The sequence below is a fragment of the Lissotriton helveticus genome, chromosome 5_2 (genome assembly GCF_964261635.1).
Source record: "Lissotriton helveticus chromosome 5_2, aLisHel1.1, whole genome shotgun sequence".
Lineage (NCBI taxonomy): Eukaryota > Metazoa > Chordata > Amphibia > Caudata > Salamandridae > Lissotriton > Lissotriton helveticus.
In genome coordinates this window covers 4,734,892-4,753,477 of record NC_136066.1, presented here as the reverse complement: position 1 = coordinate 4,753,477, position 18,586 = coordinate 4,734,892, and the positions used below count along the sequence as shown (strand labels likewise).

The 18,586-nt window shown below is 48.8% G+C and overlaps 1 protein-coding gene across 7 annotated transcripts in view; it reads left to right on the top strand.

Moving 5' to 3' along the window:
* ODF2 (outer dense fiber of sperm tails 2) overlaps positions 1 to 18,586 on the top strand; it is a 306,180-nt gene that overhangs the window by 11,363 nt on the left and 276,231 nt on the right. For all 7 annotated transcript variants that reach the window (XM_078646615.1, XM_078646614.1, XM_078646612.1 and 4 more), the window contains exon 2: positions 12,696 to 12,777. In XM_078646615.1, the coding sequence (XP_078502741.1) occupies positions 12,696 to 12,777 (82 nt within the window). The remainder of the gene's footprint in view (positions 1 to 12,695; positions 12,778 to 18,586) is intronic.

Genomic DNA, 18,586 nt, shown 5'->3' with positions numbered 1-18,586 from the left:
ATGCATGGAAAGAGGGTGTGAAATAATGACTGAAGAGTCCGTCAGAGGGGGATGCATGGTTAAAGTGTGTGTAAAATAATGACTGACGTGTCTGTCAGAGGAGGATCCATGGTTAAAGAGGGTGTGAAATAATGACTGACGAGTCAGTCAGAGGAGGGATGCATGGTTAAAGAGTGTGTAAAATAATGACTGACGAGTCCGTCAGAGGGGGGTGCATGGTTAAAGAGGGTGTGAAATAATGACTGACGAGTCAGTCAGAGGAGGGATGCATGGTTAAAGAGTGTGTGAAATAATGACTGACGAGTCCGTCAGAGGGGGGTGCATGGTTAAAGTGTGTGTAAAATCCTGACTGACGAGTCCGTCAGAGGGGGATGCATGGTTAAAGAGTGTGAAATAATGACTGACGAGTCCGTCAGAGGGGGATGCATGGTTAAAGAGTGTGTAAAATCCTGACTGACGAGTCCGTCAGAGGGGGATGCATGGTTAAAGAGGGTGCGAAATAATGACTGACGTGTCAGTCAGAGGGGGGTGCCTGGTTAAAGAGGGTGTGAAATAATGACTGATGAGTCCGTCAGAGGAGGATCCATGGTTAAAGAGGGTGTGAAATAATGACTGACGTGTCTGTCAGAGGGGGATGCACGGTTAAAGAGTGTGAAATAATGACTGACGTGTCTGTCAGAGGGGGATCCATGGTTAAAGAGTGTGTGAAATAATGACTGAAGAGTCCGTCAGAGGGGGATGCATGGTTAAAGAGTGTGAAATAATGACTGACGTGTCTGTCAGAGGGGGATGCATGGTTAAAGAGGGTGTGAAATAATGACTGACGAGTCTCTCAGAGGGGGATGCATGGTTAAAGAGGGTGTGAAATAATGACTGACGTGTCTGTCAGAGGGGGATGCATGGTTAAAGAGGGTGTGAAATAATGACTGACGTGTCTGTCAGAGGAGGATCCATGGTTAAAGAGGGTGTGAAATAATGACTGACGTGTCTGTCAGAGGGGGATGCACGGTTAAAGAGTGTGTGAAATAATGACTGACGTGTCCGTCAGAGGGGGATGCATGGTTAAAGAGTGTGAAATAATGACTGACGTGTCTGTCAGAGGAGGATCCATGGTTAAAGAGGGTGTGAAATAATGACTGATGTGTCTGTCAGAGGGGGATGCACGGTTAAAGAGTGTGTGAAATAATGACTGACGTGTCTGTCAGAGGGGGATGCATGGTTAAAGAGTGTGTGAAATAATGACTGACGAGTCCGTCAGAGGGGGATGCATGGTTAAGGAGGGTGTAAAATAATGACTGACGTGTCTGTCAGAGGGGGATGCATGGAAAGAGGGTGTGAAATAATGACTGACGTGTCTGTCAGAGGAGGATCCATGGTTAAAGAGGGTGTGAAATAATGACTGACGTGTCTGTCAGAGGGGGATGCACGGTTAAAGAGTGTGTGAAATCATGACTGACGTGTCTGTCAGAGGGGGGCGCATGGTTAAAGTGTGTGTAAAATCCTGACTGACGAGTCCGTCAGAGGGGGATGCATGGTTAAAGAGTGTGAAATAATGACTGACGAGTCCGTCAGAGGGGGATGCATGGTTAAAGAGGGTGTGAAATAATGACTGACGTGTCCGTCAGAGGGGGGATGCATGGTTAAAGAGTGTGTGAAATAATGACTGACGTGTCCGTCAGAGGGGGGATGCATGGTTAAAGAGTGTGAAATAATGACTGACGTGTCTGTCAGAGGAGGATCCATGGTTAAAGAGTGTGTGAAATCATGACTGACGTGTCTGTCAGAGGGGGATGCATGGTTAAAGAGTGTGTGAAATCATGACTGACGAGTCCGTCAGAGGAGGGATGCATGGTTAAAGAGGGTGTGAAATAATGACTGACGTGTCTGTCAGAGGGGGATGCATGGTTAAAGAGTGTGTGAAATAATGACTGACGTGTCTGTCAGAGGGGGATGCATGGTTAAAGAGGGTGTGAAATAATGACTGACGTGTCTGTCAGAGGGGGATGCATGGTTAAAGAGGGTGTGAAATCATGACTGACGTGTCCGTCAGAGGGGGATGCATGGAAAGAGGGTGTGAAATAATGACTGACGTGTCCGTCAGAGGGGGATGCATGTTTAAAGAGGGTGTGAAATAATGACTGAAGAGTCCGTCAGAGGGGGATGCATGGTTAAAGAGGGTGTGAAATAATGACTGAAGAGTCCGTCAGAGGGGGGTGCATGGTTAAAGAGGGTGTGAAATAATGACTGACGTGTCTGTCAGAGGGGGATGCATGGTTAAAGAGTGTGAAATAATGACTGACGTGTCTGTCAGAGGGGGATCCATGGTTAAAGAGTGTGTGAAATAATGACTGACGTGTCTGTCAGAGGGGGATGCATGGTTACAGAGGGTGCGAAATAATGACTGACGTGTCTGTCAGAGGGGGACGCATGGTTAAAGAGTGTGTGAAATCATGACTGACGAGTCCGTCAGAGGAGGGATGCATGGTTAAAGAGGGTGCGAAATAATGACTGACGTGTCTGTCAGAGGGGGATGCATGGTTAAAGAGTGTGTGAAATCATGACTGACGAGTCCGTCAGAGGAGGGATGCATGGTTAAAGAGGGTGTGAAATAATGACTGACGTGTCTGTCAGAGGGGGATGCATGGTTAAAGAGTGTGTGAAATAATGACTGACGTGTCTGTCAGAGGGGGATGCATGGTTAAAGAGGGTGTGAAATCATGACTGACGTGTCCGTCAGAGGGGGATGCATGGTTAAAGAGTGTGTGAAATCATGACTGACGAGTCCGTCAGAGGAGGGATGCATGGTTAAAGAGTGTGTGAAATAATGACTGACGTGTCTGTCAGAGGGGGATGCATGGTTAAAGAGTGTGTGAAATAATGACTGACGTGTCTGTCAGAGGGGGATGCATGGTTAAAGAGGGTGTGAAATCATGACTGACGTGTCCGTCAGAGGGGGATGCATGGTTAAAGAGTGTGTGAAATCATGACTGACGAGTCCGTCAGAGGAGGTATGCATGGTTAAAGAGGGTGTGAAATAATGACTGACGTGTCTGTCAGAGGGGGATGCATGGTTAAAGAGTGTGTGAAATCATGACTGACGAGTCCGTCAGAGGAGGGATGCATGGTTAAAGAGTGTGTGAAATCATGACTGACGAGTCCGTCAGAGGAGGGATGCATGGTTAAAGAGGGTGTGAAATAATGACTGACGTGTCTGTCAGAGGGGGATGCATGGTTAAAGAGTGTGTGAAATAATGACTGACGTGTCTGTCAGAGGGGGATGCATGGTTAAAGAGGGTGTGAAATCATGACTGACGTGTCCGTCAGAGGGGGATGCATGGAAAGAGGGTGTGAAATAATGACTGAAGAGTCCGTCAGAGGGGGATGCATGGTTAAAGAGGGTGTGAAATAATGACTGAAGAGTCCGTCAGAGGGGGATGCATGGTTAAAGAGGGTGTGAAATAATGACTGAAGAGTCCGTCAGAGGGGGGTGCATGGTTAAAGAGGGTGTGAAATAATGACTGACGTGTCTGTCAGAGGAGGGATGCATGGTTAAAGAGTGTGAAATAATGACTGAAGAGTCCGTCAGAGGGGGATGCATGGATAAAGAGGGTGTGAAATAATGACTGACGTGTCTGTCAGAGGGGGATCCATGGTTAAAGAGTGTGTGAAATAATGACTGACGAGTCCGTCAGAGGGGGATGCATGGTTAAGGAGGGTGCGAAATAATGACGGAAGAGTCCGTCAGAGGGGGGGTGCATGGTTAAAGAGGGTGTGAAATAATGACTGACGTGTCTGTCAGAGGAGGGATGCATGGTTAAAGAGTGTGAAATAATGACTGACGAGTCTGTCAGAGGGGGATCCATGGTTAAAGAGTGTGAAATAATGACTGACGTGTCTGTCAGAGGGGGATCCATGGTTAAAGAGTGTGTGAAATAATGACTGACGTGTCTGTCAGAGGGGGATGCATGGTTACAGAGGGTGCGAAATAATGACTGACGTGTCTGTCAGAGGGGGATGCCTGGTTAAAGAGGGTGTGAAATAATGACTGACGAGTCCGTCAGAGGGGGATGCATGGTTAAAGAGTGTGTGAAATAATGACTGACGTGTCTGTCAGAGGAGGATCCATGGTTAAAGAGTGTGTGAAATAATGACTGACGTGTCCGTCAGAGGGGGGATGCATGGTTAAAGAGTGTGTGAAATAATGACTGACGTGTCCGTCAGAGGGGGGATGCATGGTTAAAGAGTGTGTGAAATAATGACTGACGAGTCCGTCAGAGGGGGATGCATGGAAAGAGGGTGAAATAATGACTGACGTGTCAGTCAGAGGGGGGTGCATGGTTAAAGAGGGTGTGAAATAATGACTGAAGAGTCCGTCAGAGGGGGATGCATGGAAAGAGGGTGTGAAATAATGACTGAAGAGTCCGTCAGAGGGGGATGCATGGTTAAAGAGGGTGCGAAATAATGACTGACGTGTCAGTCAGAGGGGGGTGCATGGTTAAAGAGGGTGCGAAATAATGACTGACGTGTCAGTCAGAGGGGGGTGCATGGTTAAAGAGGGTGCGAAATAATGACTGACGTGTCTGTCAGAGGGGGGGATGCATGATTAAAGAGGGTTTGAAATAATGACTGACGAGTCAGTCAGAGGGGGATGCATGGTTAAAGAGTGTGTGAAATCATGACTGACGTGTCAGTCAGAGGGGGGTGCATGGTTAAAGAGGGTGTGAAATAATGACTGACGTGTCTGTCAGAGGGGGATGCACGGTTAAAGAGGCTGCGAAATAATGACTGACGTGTCTGTCAGAGGGGGATCCATGGTTAAAGAGGGTGTGAAATAATGACTGACGAGTCAGTCAGAGGGGGATGCATGGTTAAAGAGGGTGCGAAATAATGACTGACGTGTCAGTCAGAGGGGGGTGCCTGGTTAAAGAGGGTGTGAAATAATGACTGATGAGTCCGTCAGAGGGGGATGCATGGTTAAAGAGTGTGTAAAATCCTGACTGACGAGTCCGTCCGAGGGGGATGCATGGTTAAAGAGGGTGTGAAATAATGACTGACGAGTCAGTCAGAGGGGGATGCATGGTTAAAGAGGGTGCGAAATAATGACTGACGTGTCAGTCAGAGGGGGGTGCATGGTTAAAGAGTGTGTGAAATAATGACTGACGAGTCCGTCAGAGGGGGATGCATGGAAAGAGGGTGAAATAATGACTGACGTGTCAGTCAGAGGGGGGTGCATGGAAAGAGGGTGTGAAATAATGACTGATGAGTCCGGCAGAGTGGGATGCATGGAAAGAGGGTGTGAAATAATGACTGAAGAGTCCGTCAGAGGGGGATGCATGGTTAAAGTGTGTGTAAAATAATGACTGACGTGTCTGTCAGAGGAGGATCCATGGTTAAAGAGGGTGTGAAATAATGACTGACGAGTCAGTCAGAGGAGGGATGCATGGTTAAAGAGTGTGTGAAATAATGACTGACGAGTCCGTCAGAGGGGGGTGCATGGTTAAAGAGGGTGTGAAATAATGACTGACGAGTCAGTCAGAGGAGGGATGCATGGTTAAAGAGTGTGTGAAATAATGACTGACGAGTCCGTCAGAGGGGGGTGCATGGTTAAAGTGTGTGTAAAATCCTGACTGACGAGTCCGTCAGAGGGGGATGCATGGTTAAAGAGTGTGAAATAATGACTGACGAGTCCGTCAGAGGGGGATGCATGGTTAAAGAGTGTGTAAAATCCTGACTGACGAGTCCGTCAGAGGGGGATGCATGGTTAAAGAGGGTGCGAAATAATGACTGACGTGTCAGTCAGAGGGGGGTGCCTGGTTAAAGAGGGTGTGAAATAATGACTGATGAGTCCGTCAGAGGAGGATCCATGGTTAAAGAGGGTGTGAAATAATGACTGACGTGTCTGTCAGAGGGGGATGCACGGTTAAAGAGTGTGAAATAATGACTGACGTGTCTGTCAGAGGGGGATCCATGGTTAAAGAGTGTGTGAAATAATGACTGAAGAGTCCGTCAGAGGGGGATGCATGGTTAAAGAGTGTGAAATAATGACTGACGTGTCTGTCAGAGGGGGATGCATGGTTAAAGAGGGTGTGAAATAATGACTGACGAGTCTCTCAGAGGGGGATGCATGGTTAAAGAGGGTGTGAAATAATGACTGACGTGTCTGTCAGAGGGGGATGCATGGTTAAAGAGGGTGTGAAATAATGACTGACGTGTCTGTCAGAGGAGGATCCATGGTTAAAGAGGGTGTGAAATAATGACTGACGTGTCTGTCAGAGGGGGATGCACGGTTAAAGAGTGTGTGAAATAATGACTGACGTGTCCGTCAGAGGGGGATGCATGGTTAAAGAGTGTGAAATAATGACTGACGTGTCTGTCAGAGGAGGATCCATGGTTAAAGAGGGTGTGAAATAATGACTGATGTGTCTGTCAGAGGGGGATGCACGGTTAAAGAGTGTGTGAAATAATGACTGACGTGTCTGTCAGAGGGGGATGCATGGTTAAAGAGTGTGTGAAATAATGACTGACGAGTCCGTCAGAGGGGGATGCATGGTTAAGGAGGGTGTAAAATAATGACTGACGTGTCTGTCAGAGGGGGATGCATGGAAAGAGGGTGTGAAATAATGACTGACGTGTCTGTCAGAGGAGGATCCATGGTTAAAGAGGGTGTGAAATAATGACTGACGTGTCTGTCAGAGGGGGATGCACGGTTAAAGAGTGTGTGAAATCATGACTGACGTGTCTGTCAGAGGGGGGCGCATGGTTAAAGTGTGTGTAAAATCCTGACTGACGAGTCCGTCAGAGGGGGATGCATGGTTAAAGAGTGTGAAATAATGACTGACGAGTCCGTCAGAGGGGGATGCATGGTTAAAGAGGGTGTGAAATAATGACTGACGTGTCCGTCAGAGGGGGGATGCATGGTTAAAGAGTGTGTGAAATAATGACTGACGTGTCCGTCAGAGGGGGGATGCATGGTTAAAGAGTGTGAAATAATGACTGACGTGTCTGTCAGAGGAGGATCCATGGTTAAAGAGTGTGTGAAATCATGACTGACGTGTCTGTCAGAGGGGGATGCATGGTTAAAGAGTGTGTGAAATCATGACTGACGAGTCCGTCAGAGGAGGGATGCATGGTTAAAGAGGGTGTGAAATAATGACTGACGTGTCTGTCAGAGGGGGATGCATGGTTAAAGAGTGTGTGAAATAATGACTGACGTGTCTGTCAGAGGGGGATGCATGGTTAAAGAGGGTGTGAAATAATGACTGACGTGTCTGTCAGAGGGGGATGCATGGTTAAAGAGGGTGTGAAATCATGACTGACGTGTCCGTCAGAGGGGGATGCATGGAAAGAGGGTGTGAAATAATGACTGACGTGTCCGTCAGAGGGGGATGCATGTTTAAAGAGGGTGTGAAATAATGACTGAAGAGTCCGTCAGAGGGGGATGCATGGTTAAAGAGGGTGTGAAATAATGACTGAAGAGTCCGTCAGAGGGGGGTGCATGGTTAAAGAGGGTGTGAAATAATGACTGACGTGTCTGTCAGAGGGGGATGCATGGTTAAAGAGTGTGAAATAATGACTGACGTGTCTGTCAGAGGGGGATCCATGGTTAAAGAGTGTGTGAAATAATGACTGACGTGTCTGTCAGAGGGGGATGCATGGTTACAGAGGGTGCGAAATAATGACTGACGTGTCTGTCAGAGGGGGACGCATGGTTAAAGAGTGTGTGAAATCATGACTGACGAGTCCGTCAGAGGAGGGATGCATGGTTAAAGAGGGTGCGAAATAATGACTGACGTGTCTGTCAGAGGGGGATGCATGGTTAAAGAGTGTGTGAAATCATGACTGACGAGTCCGTCAGAGGAGGGATGCATGGTTAAAGAGGGTGTGAAATAATGACTGACGTGTCTGTCAGAGGGGGATGCATGGTTAAAGAGTGTGTGAAATAATGACTGACGTGTCTGTCAGAGGGGGATGCATGGTTAAAGAGGGTGTGAAATCATGACTGACGTGTCCGTCAGAGGGGGATGCATGGTTAAAGAGTGTGTGAAATCATGACTGACGAGTCCGTCAGAGGAGGGATGCATGGTTAAAGAGTGTGTGAAATAATGACTGACGTGTCTGTCAGAGGGGGATGCATGGTTAAAGAGTGTGTGAAATAATGACTGACGTGTCTGTCAGAGGGGGATGCATGGTTAAAGAGGGTGTGAAATCATGACTGACGTGTCCGTCAGAGGGGGATGCATGGTTAAAGAGTGTGTGAAATCATGACTGACGAGTCCGTCAGAGGAGGTATGCATGGTTAAAGAGGGTGTGAAATAATGACTGACGTGTCTGTCAGAGGGGGATGCATGGTTAAAGAGTGTGTGAAATCATGACTGACGAGTCCGTCAGAGGAGGGATGCATGGTTAAAGAGTGTGTGAAATCATGACTGACGAGTCCGTCAGAGGAGGGATGCATGGTTAAAGAGGGTGTGAAATAATGACTGACGTGTCTGTCAGAGGGGGATGCATGGTTAAAGAGTGTGTGAAATAATGACTGACGTGTCTGTCAGAGGGGGATGCATGGTTAAAGAGGGTGTGAAATCATGACTGACGTGTCCGTCAGAGGGGGATGCATGGAAAGAGGGTGTGAAATAATGACTGAAGAGTCCGTCAGAGGGGGATGCATGGTTAAAGAGGGTGTGAAATAATGACTGAAGAGTCCGTCAGAGGGGGATGCATGGTTAAAGAGGGTGTGAAATAATGACTGAAGAGTCCGTCAGAGGGGGGTGCATGGTTAAAGAGGGTGTGAAATAATGACTGACGTGTCTGTCAGAGGAGGGATGCATGGTTAAAGAGTGTGAAATAATGACTGAAGAGTCCGTCAGAGGGGGATGCATGGATAAAGAGGGTGTGAAATAATGACTGACGTGTCTGTCAGAGGGGGATCCATGGTTAAAGAGTGTGTGAAATAATGACTGACGAGTCCGTCAGAGGGGGATGCATGGTTAAGGAGGGTGCGAAATAATGACGGAAGAGTCCGTCAGAGGGGGGGTGCATGGTTAAAGAGGGTGTGAAATAATGACTGACGTGTCTGTCAGAGGAGGGATGCATGGTTAAAGAGTGTGAAATAATGACTGACGAGTCTGTCAGAGGGGGATCCATGGTTAAAGAGTGTGAAATAATGACTGACGTGTCTGTCAGAGGGGGATCCATGGTTAAAGAGTGTGTGAAATAATGACTGACGTGTCTGTCAGAGGGGGATGCATGGTTACAGAGGGTGCGAAATAATGACTGACGTGTCTGTCAGAGGGGGATGCCTGGTTAAAGAGGGTGCGAAATAATGACTGACGTGTCTGTCAGAGGGGAATGCATGGTTAAAGAGTGTGTGAAATCATGACTGCCGAGTCCGTCAGAGGAGGGATGCATGGTTAAAGAGGGTGTGAAATAATGACTGACGTGTCTGTCAGAGGGGGATGCATGGTTAAAGAGTGTGTGAAATAATGACTGACGTGTCTGTCAGAGGGGGATGCATGGTTAAAGAGGGTGTGAAATCATGACTGACGTGTCCGTCAGAGGGGGATGCATGGTTAAAGAGTGTGTGAAATCATGACTGACGAGTCCGTCAGAGGAGGGATGCATGGTTAAAGAGGGTGTGAAATAATGACTGACGTGTCTGTCAGAGGGGGATGCATGGTTAAAGAGTGTGTGAAATCATGACTGACGAGTCCGTCAGAGGAGGGATGCATGGTTAAAGAGTGTGTGAAATCATGACTGACGAGTCCGTCAGAGGAGGGATGCATGGTTAAAGAGGGTGTGAAATAATGACTGACGTGTCTGTCAGAGGGGGATGCATGGTTAAAGAGTGTGTGAAATAATGACTGACGTGTCTGTCAGAGGGGGATGCATGGTTAAAGAGGGTGTGAAATCATGACTGACGTGTCCGTCAGAGGGGGATGCATGGAAAGAGGGTGTGAAATAATGACTGAAGAGTCCGTCAGAGGGGGATGCATGGTTAAAGAGTGTGCGAAATAATGACTGAAGAGTCTGTCAGAGGGGGGTGCATGGTTAAAGAGGGTGTGAAATAATGACTGACGTGTCTGTCAGAGGGGGATCCATGGTTAAAGAGTGTGTGAAATAATGACTGACGTGTCTGTCAGAGGGGGATCCATGGTTAAAGAGTGTGTGAAATAATGACTGACGTGTCTGTCAGAGGGGGATCCATGGTTAAAGAGGGTGTGAAATAATGACTGACGAGTCCGTCAGAGGAGGGATGCATGGTTAAAGAGTGTGAAATAATGACTGACGTGTCTGTCAGAGGGGGATCCATGGTTAAAGAGTGTGTGAAATAATGACTGACGTGTCTGTCAGAGGGGGATCCATGGTTAAAGAGTGTGTGAAATAATGACTGAAGAGTCCGTCAGAGGGGGGTGCATGGTTAAAGAGGGTGTGAAATAATGACTGACGTGTCTGTCAGAGGAGGGATGCATGGTTAAAGAGTGTGAAATAATGACTGACGTGTCTGTCAGAGGGGGATCCATGGTTAAAGAGTGTGTGAAATAATGACTGACGTGTCTGTCAGAGGGGGATCCATGGTTAAAGAGTGTGTGAAATAATGACTGACGTGTCTGTCAGAGGGGGGTGCATGGTTAAAGAGTGTGTGAAATAATGACTGACGTGTCTGTCAGAGGGGGATGCATGGTTAAAGAGTGTGAAATAATGACTGAGGAGTCATTCAGAGGAGGGATGCATGGTTAAAGAGTGTGTGAAATAATGACTGACGTGTCTGTCAGAGGGGGATCCATGGTTAAAGAGTGTGTGAAATAATGACTGACGAGTCCGTCAGAGGGGGATGCATGGTTAAGGAGGGTGTGAAATAATGACTGACGAGTCCGTCAGAGGAGGGATGCATGGTTAAAGAGTGTGAAATAATGACTGACGTGTCTGTCAGAGGGGGATCCATGGTTAAAGAGTGTGTGAAATAATGACTGACGTGTCTGTCAGAGGGGGATCCATGGTTAAAGAGTGTGTGAAATAATGACTGACGTGTCTGTCAGAGGGGGATCCATGGTTAAAGAGGGTGCGAAATAATGACTGACGAGTCCATCATAGGGGGATGCATGGTTAAGGAGGGTGTAAAATAATGACTTTGACAAGCACAATGAAGTTAATGATAGGGGGTAAAAAAGCGAATATTTGCTGATTACTTTGGGAGCGTTTGGGGGGTTGCATTAAAGTTGAGATGTCAGAAATGGCTTTTATTTGCAAACTACATGTGCATCTGGCGGTTGGAAGCATGGGAGGCTTGTTGCCTGTGGCAAACCACCAGTGCTCACCTCCAAAGCCTGGTGTGTTTGCACATGGCCTGGTCTGTGAGCAAGCCTTGCATTGATCCACTCTACACAAAGCTAAAGACTGTGCAAAACTGCTGTGGGGGCCGCCTGCAACAATATACTCGGGGATTACTCGTCAATTCCACATATACAAATGCACACATCTAGCAGTTAAATACCTTTAATTGTTAAAAAATAATAATATGAATTTATGTTGGCTTGGATAATAACACTTTTTTAATGTGTTTTAAAAAATCAATCTGCAGGTCACTTAAAAACACAGTAAAAGTGCAGTTCTAGTTACCAAAGCTGAAACTTAAAGGAATTAATGGAAGGTGTTATCAGGAGTGGAGACTGCAGCTTTCTCAGCATGGGAAACCTCAACTTTCCCCAACACAGAGATGGTTGTTGATGTTGATGGCTCTTTCTCCAGTCGATAGGTGGCTCTGCATGGCTGTTTTGGTTGGAATAGTGACTTGACTGTTCAAATGATACTGGGAGGTCACCCAACTAGTTAGTGTAGTGGATTTTATTATTATTAATAATGTCTAACTATATGAGTTATTACCTTTTTAAATCCTTAATATACAATGTCAAGTCTGTCTATGTCTTCTCCTTGTATTTACTGCAAACATTCCATTATGAGTGCTACCCATTTCTCAGAGTGTACATATTTTTGGTTTAGTTTGGTGTATTGATGTAGTGGTGCACAACTGTATAGAACTAGTTGTATGAAAAGTTATAATCAGGGTAGAGCGTGTCTGGAGTGATATATTTTGGTACACAGTCAGAAGTCTCAGAGTGGTGTGCAGGTGTATATAATATTTGGTGTACAGAAGTGTGGATTAGAGATGCATATTGGCTGTTTTGAGAGGCGGTGCTATCAAATCCGTGATGTGCAATGTTTGCTGTTAGGCTGGTGCGTCAGCAGCATGGGAAGCCGAGACCGGATACAAAGGTTTTGATTGAAGTGGTATATTAGTGTAGTGCAGAGGTATCCATCTAGTGGTGCACAACGTTTCTGCCTCCTTTGATGTGTAGGTTGGGGCAGTGGGATAGATCAAGCAGTGTACACAGTTTGTGGTTAGGGTGATGTCGGTGGGATATAATTGCGTGGAACCAGTGTGTAGAAAGTTGGTGACTAAGATGATGTATTGGTGGTGAGTAGGAGTGTAGCCCCAGTGATGTGCAAAGATTGTGGTTTGGGTAATAGATCTGCGGAATAGGAGCGCAGTGCTAGGTCTGATGCCAGGGTGCCATTGTTTTCCAGACAATGTCCTGGATTTTATCCCTGCTTCCAGTGATTTATTGCTTTTAGGGGTCTGATGGCTGGGAATATGACGGTCGTTTAAGACTTTATCAGTGACTGTCCTTGTCCCCATTCAGGTCAGTTTGCAGAGACAGGAATGCAGCAACTTCAACCAGGAAACACAAGTTACCAAGACCACATCCCGCACTCCATGAAACGGTAAGTGAACCTCTGGTATGGGAATATGGTAGATGATCCCTTCTGCACTCCAGAGTGGTGTATATAACCTCACACACTGCAGCAAAAGTGTTAACCAGCCCCCACACCACCATAAGCTGGGTGCGCTCCCTTTATCCAGAATATGACAGACAATCGCTCACTTCAGAATGAGGTCATTGAACTTTTCTGCACTCCAGATTCAGGCATCTAATGCCCAGAAACCCTCTACTCTATAAAATAATGTATTTCAAAGCTCTTTCTACCTGAATAAAATGGGTAATCTCCCAAAGTCTAGAATACATCAATATTTATTGTTTGATTAATAAAAATCTTTACAATATTCAAATGGATAAAAACAGAATGGAAGAAGAGAGAAATTAAGATGAAAATAAAATAACATGTATTCTTAACAATAAAAGTCAAAATGTTCTGACCCTAAAAAGCCCTCTCTGGACATGTATCTTTCGTTAAAACACCATGTGTGTATCCAGGGCGAGATTTTCGCTAAATGGCATTTCTACCACCACGTTCTTCTTTCCCTGACCAATGTTTGCACTAGATAGTAGGTGCCTTTGTCTGTTCAGTTTCCTGTAGCAGTTTTGTTACCTTGGTCATAAATCTTACTCCCCGGCATGACAGAATGGATGAGGCACCTCCTAGCCAGCTTATCACCGCTTGTCTGTAAGTGCGTATCTTTAGTGAGATCAAAATTCCCCGTAGGTGCCTTCTTCTTAGAGTCAATAGGGCCGGACACGTACATAACAAGTGCTTCAATGTTTCCTTCTGATATCCGCATAATCTGCAGTTGAAACTTTCCGTTTGTTGTTTCCAAGAGGGCATTACATCTTTTGATGGGTGCATGCCCATTCGGTACGCTAAAAAAGCTTTTTTTAGATGTTGACTGTAGTGCGAAGCTAGATATCCTTGCGGTTTTTGGTTGATATAGGAGTTGACTACTGTCCAAGCATGTCGTTGTTTAGTTAAAGTTGTTGTATCTTTTAGCAAGGAAGCCTTTTTTGCTAATCCATTTGCTACTTTACAGAAGTGTACGTGGTCGATTTTTTTTCCATACTTCGTGCAGAGTCAGTGTGGTCAAACTCGCACTGAGATATCTAGAATACAATTGATAAACCCTCGCACACCTCCGAATACACTAGCTAATACATCCAGCACAGCTGATGTAATTTCCTTTCTAGTCACACCACCAGACATGGCTCAGGAGCTATTTCTCATCTCTTTGAGACCCCTAGCTCAATCAAAAATTAATATTTAAGTGCAAAGGACATGGCCCCTCCCCAAAAGACTGTTGCAAACAAATGTCTGTAGCAGATCTTCATCAGATTTGACTGTGGTGCCTGGGGTCGAGCCATGACTCTAAGGCCTGCAGTGACTGTGCGTCAGTTAACCTGAAGGGCATAGACATGATACAACAAGACAAAACAACACATCGCCAAGCACCAGGAGACTCTGGGACGAGACTGGTCCCATTCGTTATCCAGAAGTAACAGGGGTTGTTCTAGGGTTCCGTCTTTGTCTCGATAAAGCTCCTTGAGCAATTCAAAGAAAAAAAAAAGAAAAAATGTAATCAGGACTCTGCCCTTTCCTGTCACTCACACTCCCCATAGAATATGCCGGGGCAGCACCATAGTCTCAATCTTGCTCCTGAAGCTGTTAGACTTTGTATCGATCCCGCAGTTTGTTCCGGGATAACCCGAGTTTTTGGGGCCATCTACCACTCCTAAACAGAGTAAAGAGTTCCGCGAGGGCGTGCTCTGAATCTTTGTATCCTTGCTGACTCCCTCTGGCAAGCCTGCAGGTCCCATGGACAAGAGAGGTTCTCCCCCTGGATTACTGCCAGAGGGTTCACCCTCCGTGCCAGCTGGACCCTCCAGGCCCACAACGGGGCAGCCTGTGGCTCCTGCCTGAGTCTGACTTCAATGCCGCGGTCCATGCCAGTACCTGGTACTTTGAGCTGACTCCATCGACGCTGGAAAATGAGGCTCAAATTGTCCTCTCTGACACTCGGTTGGCTTCTGTCCAGAGATGTCCTACTTACTCCTTTAGAGCTGGCTCCACAAAGACAAATGTGCACCCTGCATTCCCCGTTTGGCACAAATTCGGACAGTGACTATGGTGCGGGTGGTGAGATTTACCAACTATATCCTGAAGAGAATTGGTGTGATGGACTGTAGGAGGCTAGTGGCCTGATGCCTCCCCTAGGTTGAGGCTCCTAATGTAAGAAAGTAAGGTACAGTGCGTACAGAGTCCACAGCCCCCAGAGGTATGGCTAAAAGTTACAGCACTGGGTTCTCTCCTGATAACAGGTGAGTAAATCGGAATTCGGTATTTGGCTGATTTTAGATGAATATTTTTTTTTTTTTTTTTCAAAACCGTGTTTATTAAGAGTTCAATCAAGAGTCAGGACAGCCCTCCACAGTCAGGAGGAGACTGTCAACAACACAGACAGAGAAAGGCATGGTAATGAACTCAGAGTTTTATGGAAACAAAAGGGGCACGCCCCTAAACCCCCCCAGCCCACCCATTCCCAACAGCATCCCCCAACTCCCCTTCCGACTACCCACCCCTTATCCCACCCTAACCCAGTGCACGTGATCGCTAGTCAGCAACAGGAGACGGAAGCAATGTCAGAGTTGGCTAGTAGCCTAGGGCCCGGGGTCCGCATCAAGGGCCAGCACATCATCAATGTCAGCTGGGGGATCGAGGTCCAGATCCCTGTAGTCCGCCCACCGCTTCCAGATCTTATAGTGTTTCCGGGGGCACCCCCTGGCCTCAAACACGGGTAATTCTAAACCCATCAGGTAGTCCAACCCTGCCTTCCACGCACTCAGGGGGGGGGCACGTTCGCACTTCCATGCTTGGGCCAGGTCACGCTTAGCCACCACGAGCCCCAACAGCAGTAGGTGGCGCTTGTAAATGTTACCCCCAACATTTTCCAGAATATGAAGGAGACCCAGCCTAGGGGTACGGGGAACATCCCACCCCAGCACTTCCGACAGGCAGTCCCACACACCCGCCCAGAATCGGGTCAGCCTCTCACAGGACCACACGGTATGGAAAAGTGTCCCCCTCTCAGCACCACACCTCAGACATTCAGGGGTAGCTATGAGGCCCGCACGCCACAGCCGCTCCCTAGTATAATAGGCCCTATGGAGGTATTTAAATTGAATGAACCGAAGACGGACGGCTATAGCTGCACACCGAGGAGATTCGAGGGCCTCCCGCCAATCGTCCTCATCCAAGGGGCCAACATCACTCTCCCAGGAGGCCTTCAAGGTCGAAAGGGAGGGGGAGCAGCTGACGACCAGGGAGCGGTATATCTGAGAGACTTTCTTGTCGCCCAGGTCGCCCATAAACAATTTAGCCTCAATGGGACTAAAGTCGGGGAGCTGTTCCAACCCCACTAGGCTGGGGCCAAGGGCATGCCGGAACTGAAGATAGCGAAAGAATTGGGACCTGGACAAATTATACTCGGAGCTAAGGTCCTGAAAGGACTTAAGCGTGGTTCCGTTGAGGACATTACCGAGGGACGAAATCCCGATCGCGTCCCAGCCGCCGAACCCGGACAAGGAGGCCAGCTCTGGTAGTAGACCGTTATGCCACAGTGGCGTCTCGGCCGTCAGCCTGCCCCACCACCCCATGCGGCGCAGAGCCTGCCGCCAGATCGCGAAGACCACCTGAGTGACCCTTGGCAAGGCCCTCCTCCGCCTGGCCGAGTACAGCAGAGTGTGGAGAGTGGCACCGCCCATCAAGGAGTGTTCCAGTGCATAGGCCGGATCGCTACGATCCCCATACCACCACTCGTTGAGCACTAGAAGATGGGAGGCCTGGTAATACGATAGCAGATCAGCGGACGCCAAGCCGCCACAGTAGGTAGAGAGGAAGCAGGTATGCAGTGCCACCCTAGAGGCACCCCCGGCCCACAGAAATCTGCCCAGCACCGAGTTGACACCACGGAACCACTGCGGGTCTATTTTATACGGGTGATTCTGTAGTTGGTAGAGGAGCCGAGGCAGGGCCACCATTTTGAAAATAGCCGACCGGCCATAGATATTGAGGGGCATACGCGTCCAGGTCTTAACATCAACCTGGACCCTGTCCCACACCGGCTGGATGTTACGATCCCATGCCACAGCAGGCGAGGCCGAGAGGTGTACGCCCAGGTACTTCATGCCGTCGACCGCCACCTGAAGAGACGCAGCCCACTGGCAACTCACCGAGGCACCCCCCAGAATCCACAGGGTAGACTTGCGAGGGTTAAGAAAGAGCCCCGACGCCTGGCCGAACTCCCGCATTATGTCAATAACACGGGGTCCTGTATGGTGTAAATCGGTCATGAAAAAGAGCACGTCGTCCGCATATAGAGCAATGCGGTCCGAGTGGCCCGACCCCCACACAAAGCCCCGGTAAAGCGCGTCCTGGCGCACTCGGGCGGCCATGGGTTCCATGGCCAGCGCGAAGAGGTACGGGGAGAGGGGGCACCCCTGACGAGTGCCCCTGGCCACGGGGAATCGCGCGGAAATTGCCCCAGAGACGCGCACAGAAGCGGTGATATCGGTATAGAGTAGCTTTACATAGGAGACGAAAACCGGACCCAGGTTCAGAAGTGGCAGGAGGGTAAGGAGGTAGGCCCAGCTGACCGAGTCAAAGGCACTATCTATGTCAGCCAACAACAGCGCCGCCTGGTCCCCAGTCGTCCCAATCGCGTCAATCGCCGCCTGCGCCCGCCGAATGTTGTGTCGCGTCGCCCGGTGCGGCATGAATCCCGCCTGATCTGGGTGGACAAGGGCCGATATGTGGGGAAGCAGGCGATTCGCAAGCGCCTTGGCCAGGAGTTTGGCTTCAAAATTAATAAGGGAGATGGGTCGGTAGGACTCGCGGCGCTCGGGGGGTCTGCCCGGCTTTTGAAACACCACAATCTCGGCGTGGCGCCAGTCCGGGGGGAGGCTACCCCGCTCCCGAGCCAGTTCCAGAGCCCGCCTGTAATGCGGCCCAAGCTGCAGGTGGAATTTCCGGTAAAATTCACTGGGGAACCCACTAGGCCCAGGTGCTTTACCCGTATTGAGTTGACCCAGCGCGTCACCCAATTCCTCAGCTGTCAGGGGGAGATCCAGGGCATCGCGGACCTCGTCAGGTACCGCCTGCGGGCGAACCGCCGCGAGGTAAGCCTCAATGCCATCGGGGGAGAGGCTCTCACGAGGGGCATACTGACGCTCGTAGTAGCGCGCGAAGCTCGCAGCAAGGATCGAGGGGTCTGTTATTGCCACCCCCGCGCCGTCGACCAGCCCCGGTAAAGTGATCGGCTGAAAAGTCTGCTGACACAACCGGTGGAGCATGGTGCAGGACTTGTCGCCCCACTGGTACACCCTACTACGCGTAGCCAGCCACGCTTGGCGGGCCTCGTCCAACAAGACCGAGGAGTAAGACCGTTGTGCTTGTAACAGCAGCCGCAACGTCATATCATCGGCCGCCTCCCTGTGTCGTGCCTCACGCCTTTCCACACTCTCCGCCGCAGTGGCGATACTTTCCTGTCGGGTCCGGCGGGCAGATGCGCACCAGGCAATATCGACAGCCCTCATGGCGGGTTTCATGGCTTCCCACACTGTCACTGCATCAACTTCCTCCGTCAGATTGTCCCGCCAGTAGTGGGCAATCGCGCCGCGCAAGTGCCGAGAGTAGCCCGGTTGCTGCAGGTGCCATGTAGACATCCGCCACCTGAATGGTTGGCGCGCCTTGCAAAGGTCAATTTGAACCGCCACCGGGGAGTGGTCGGACAGCCCGCGAGGTCGGA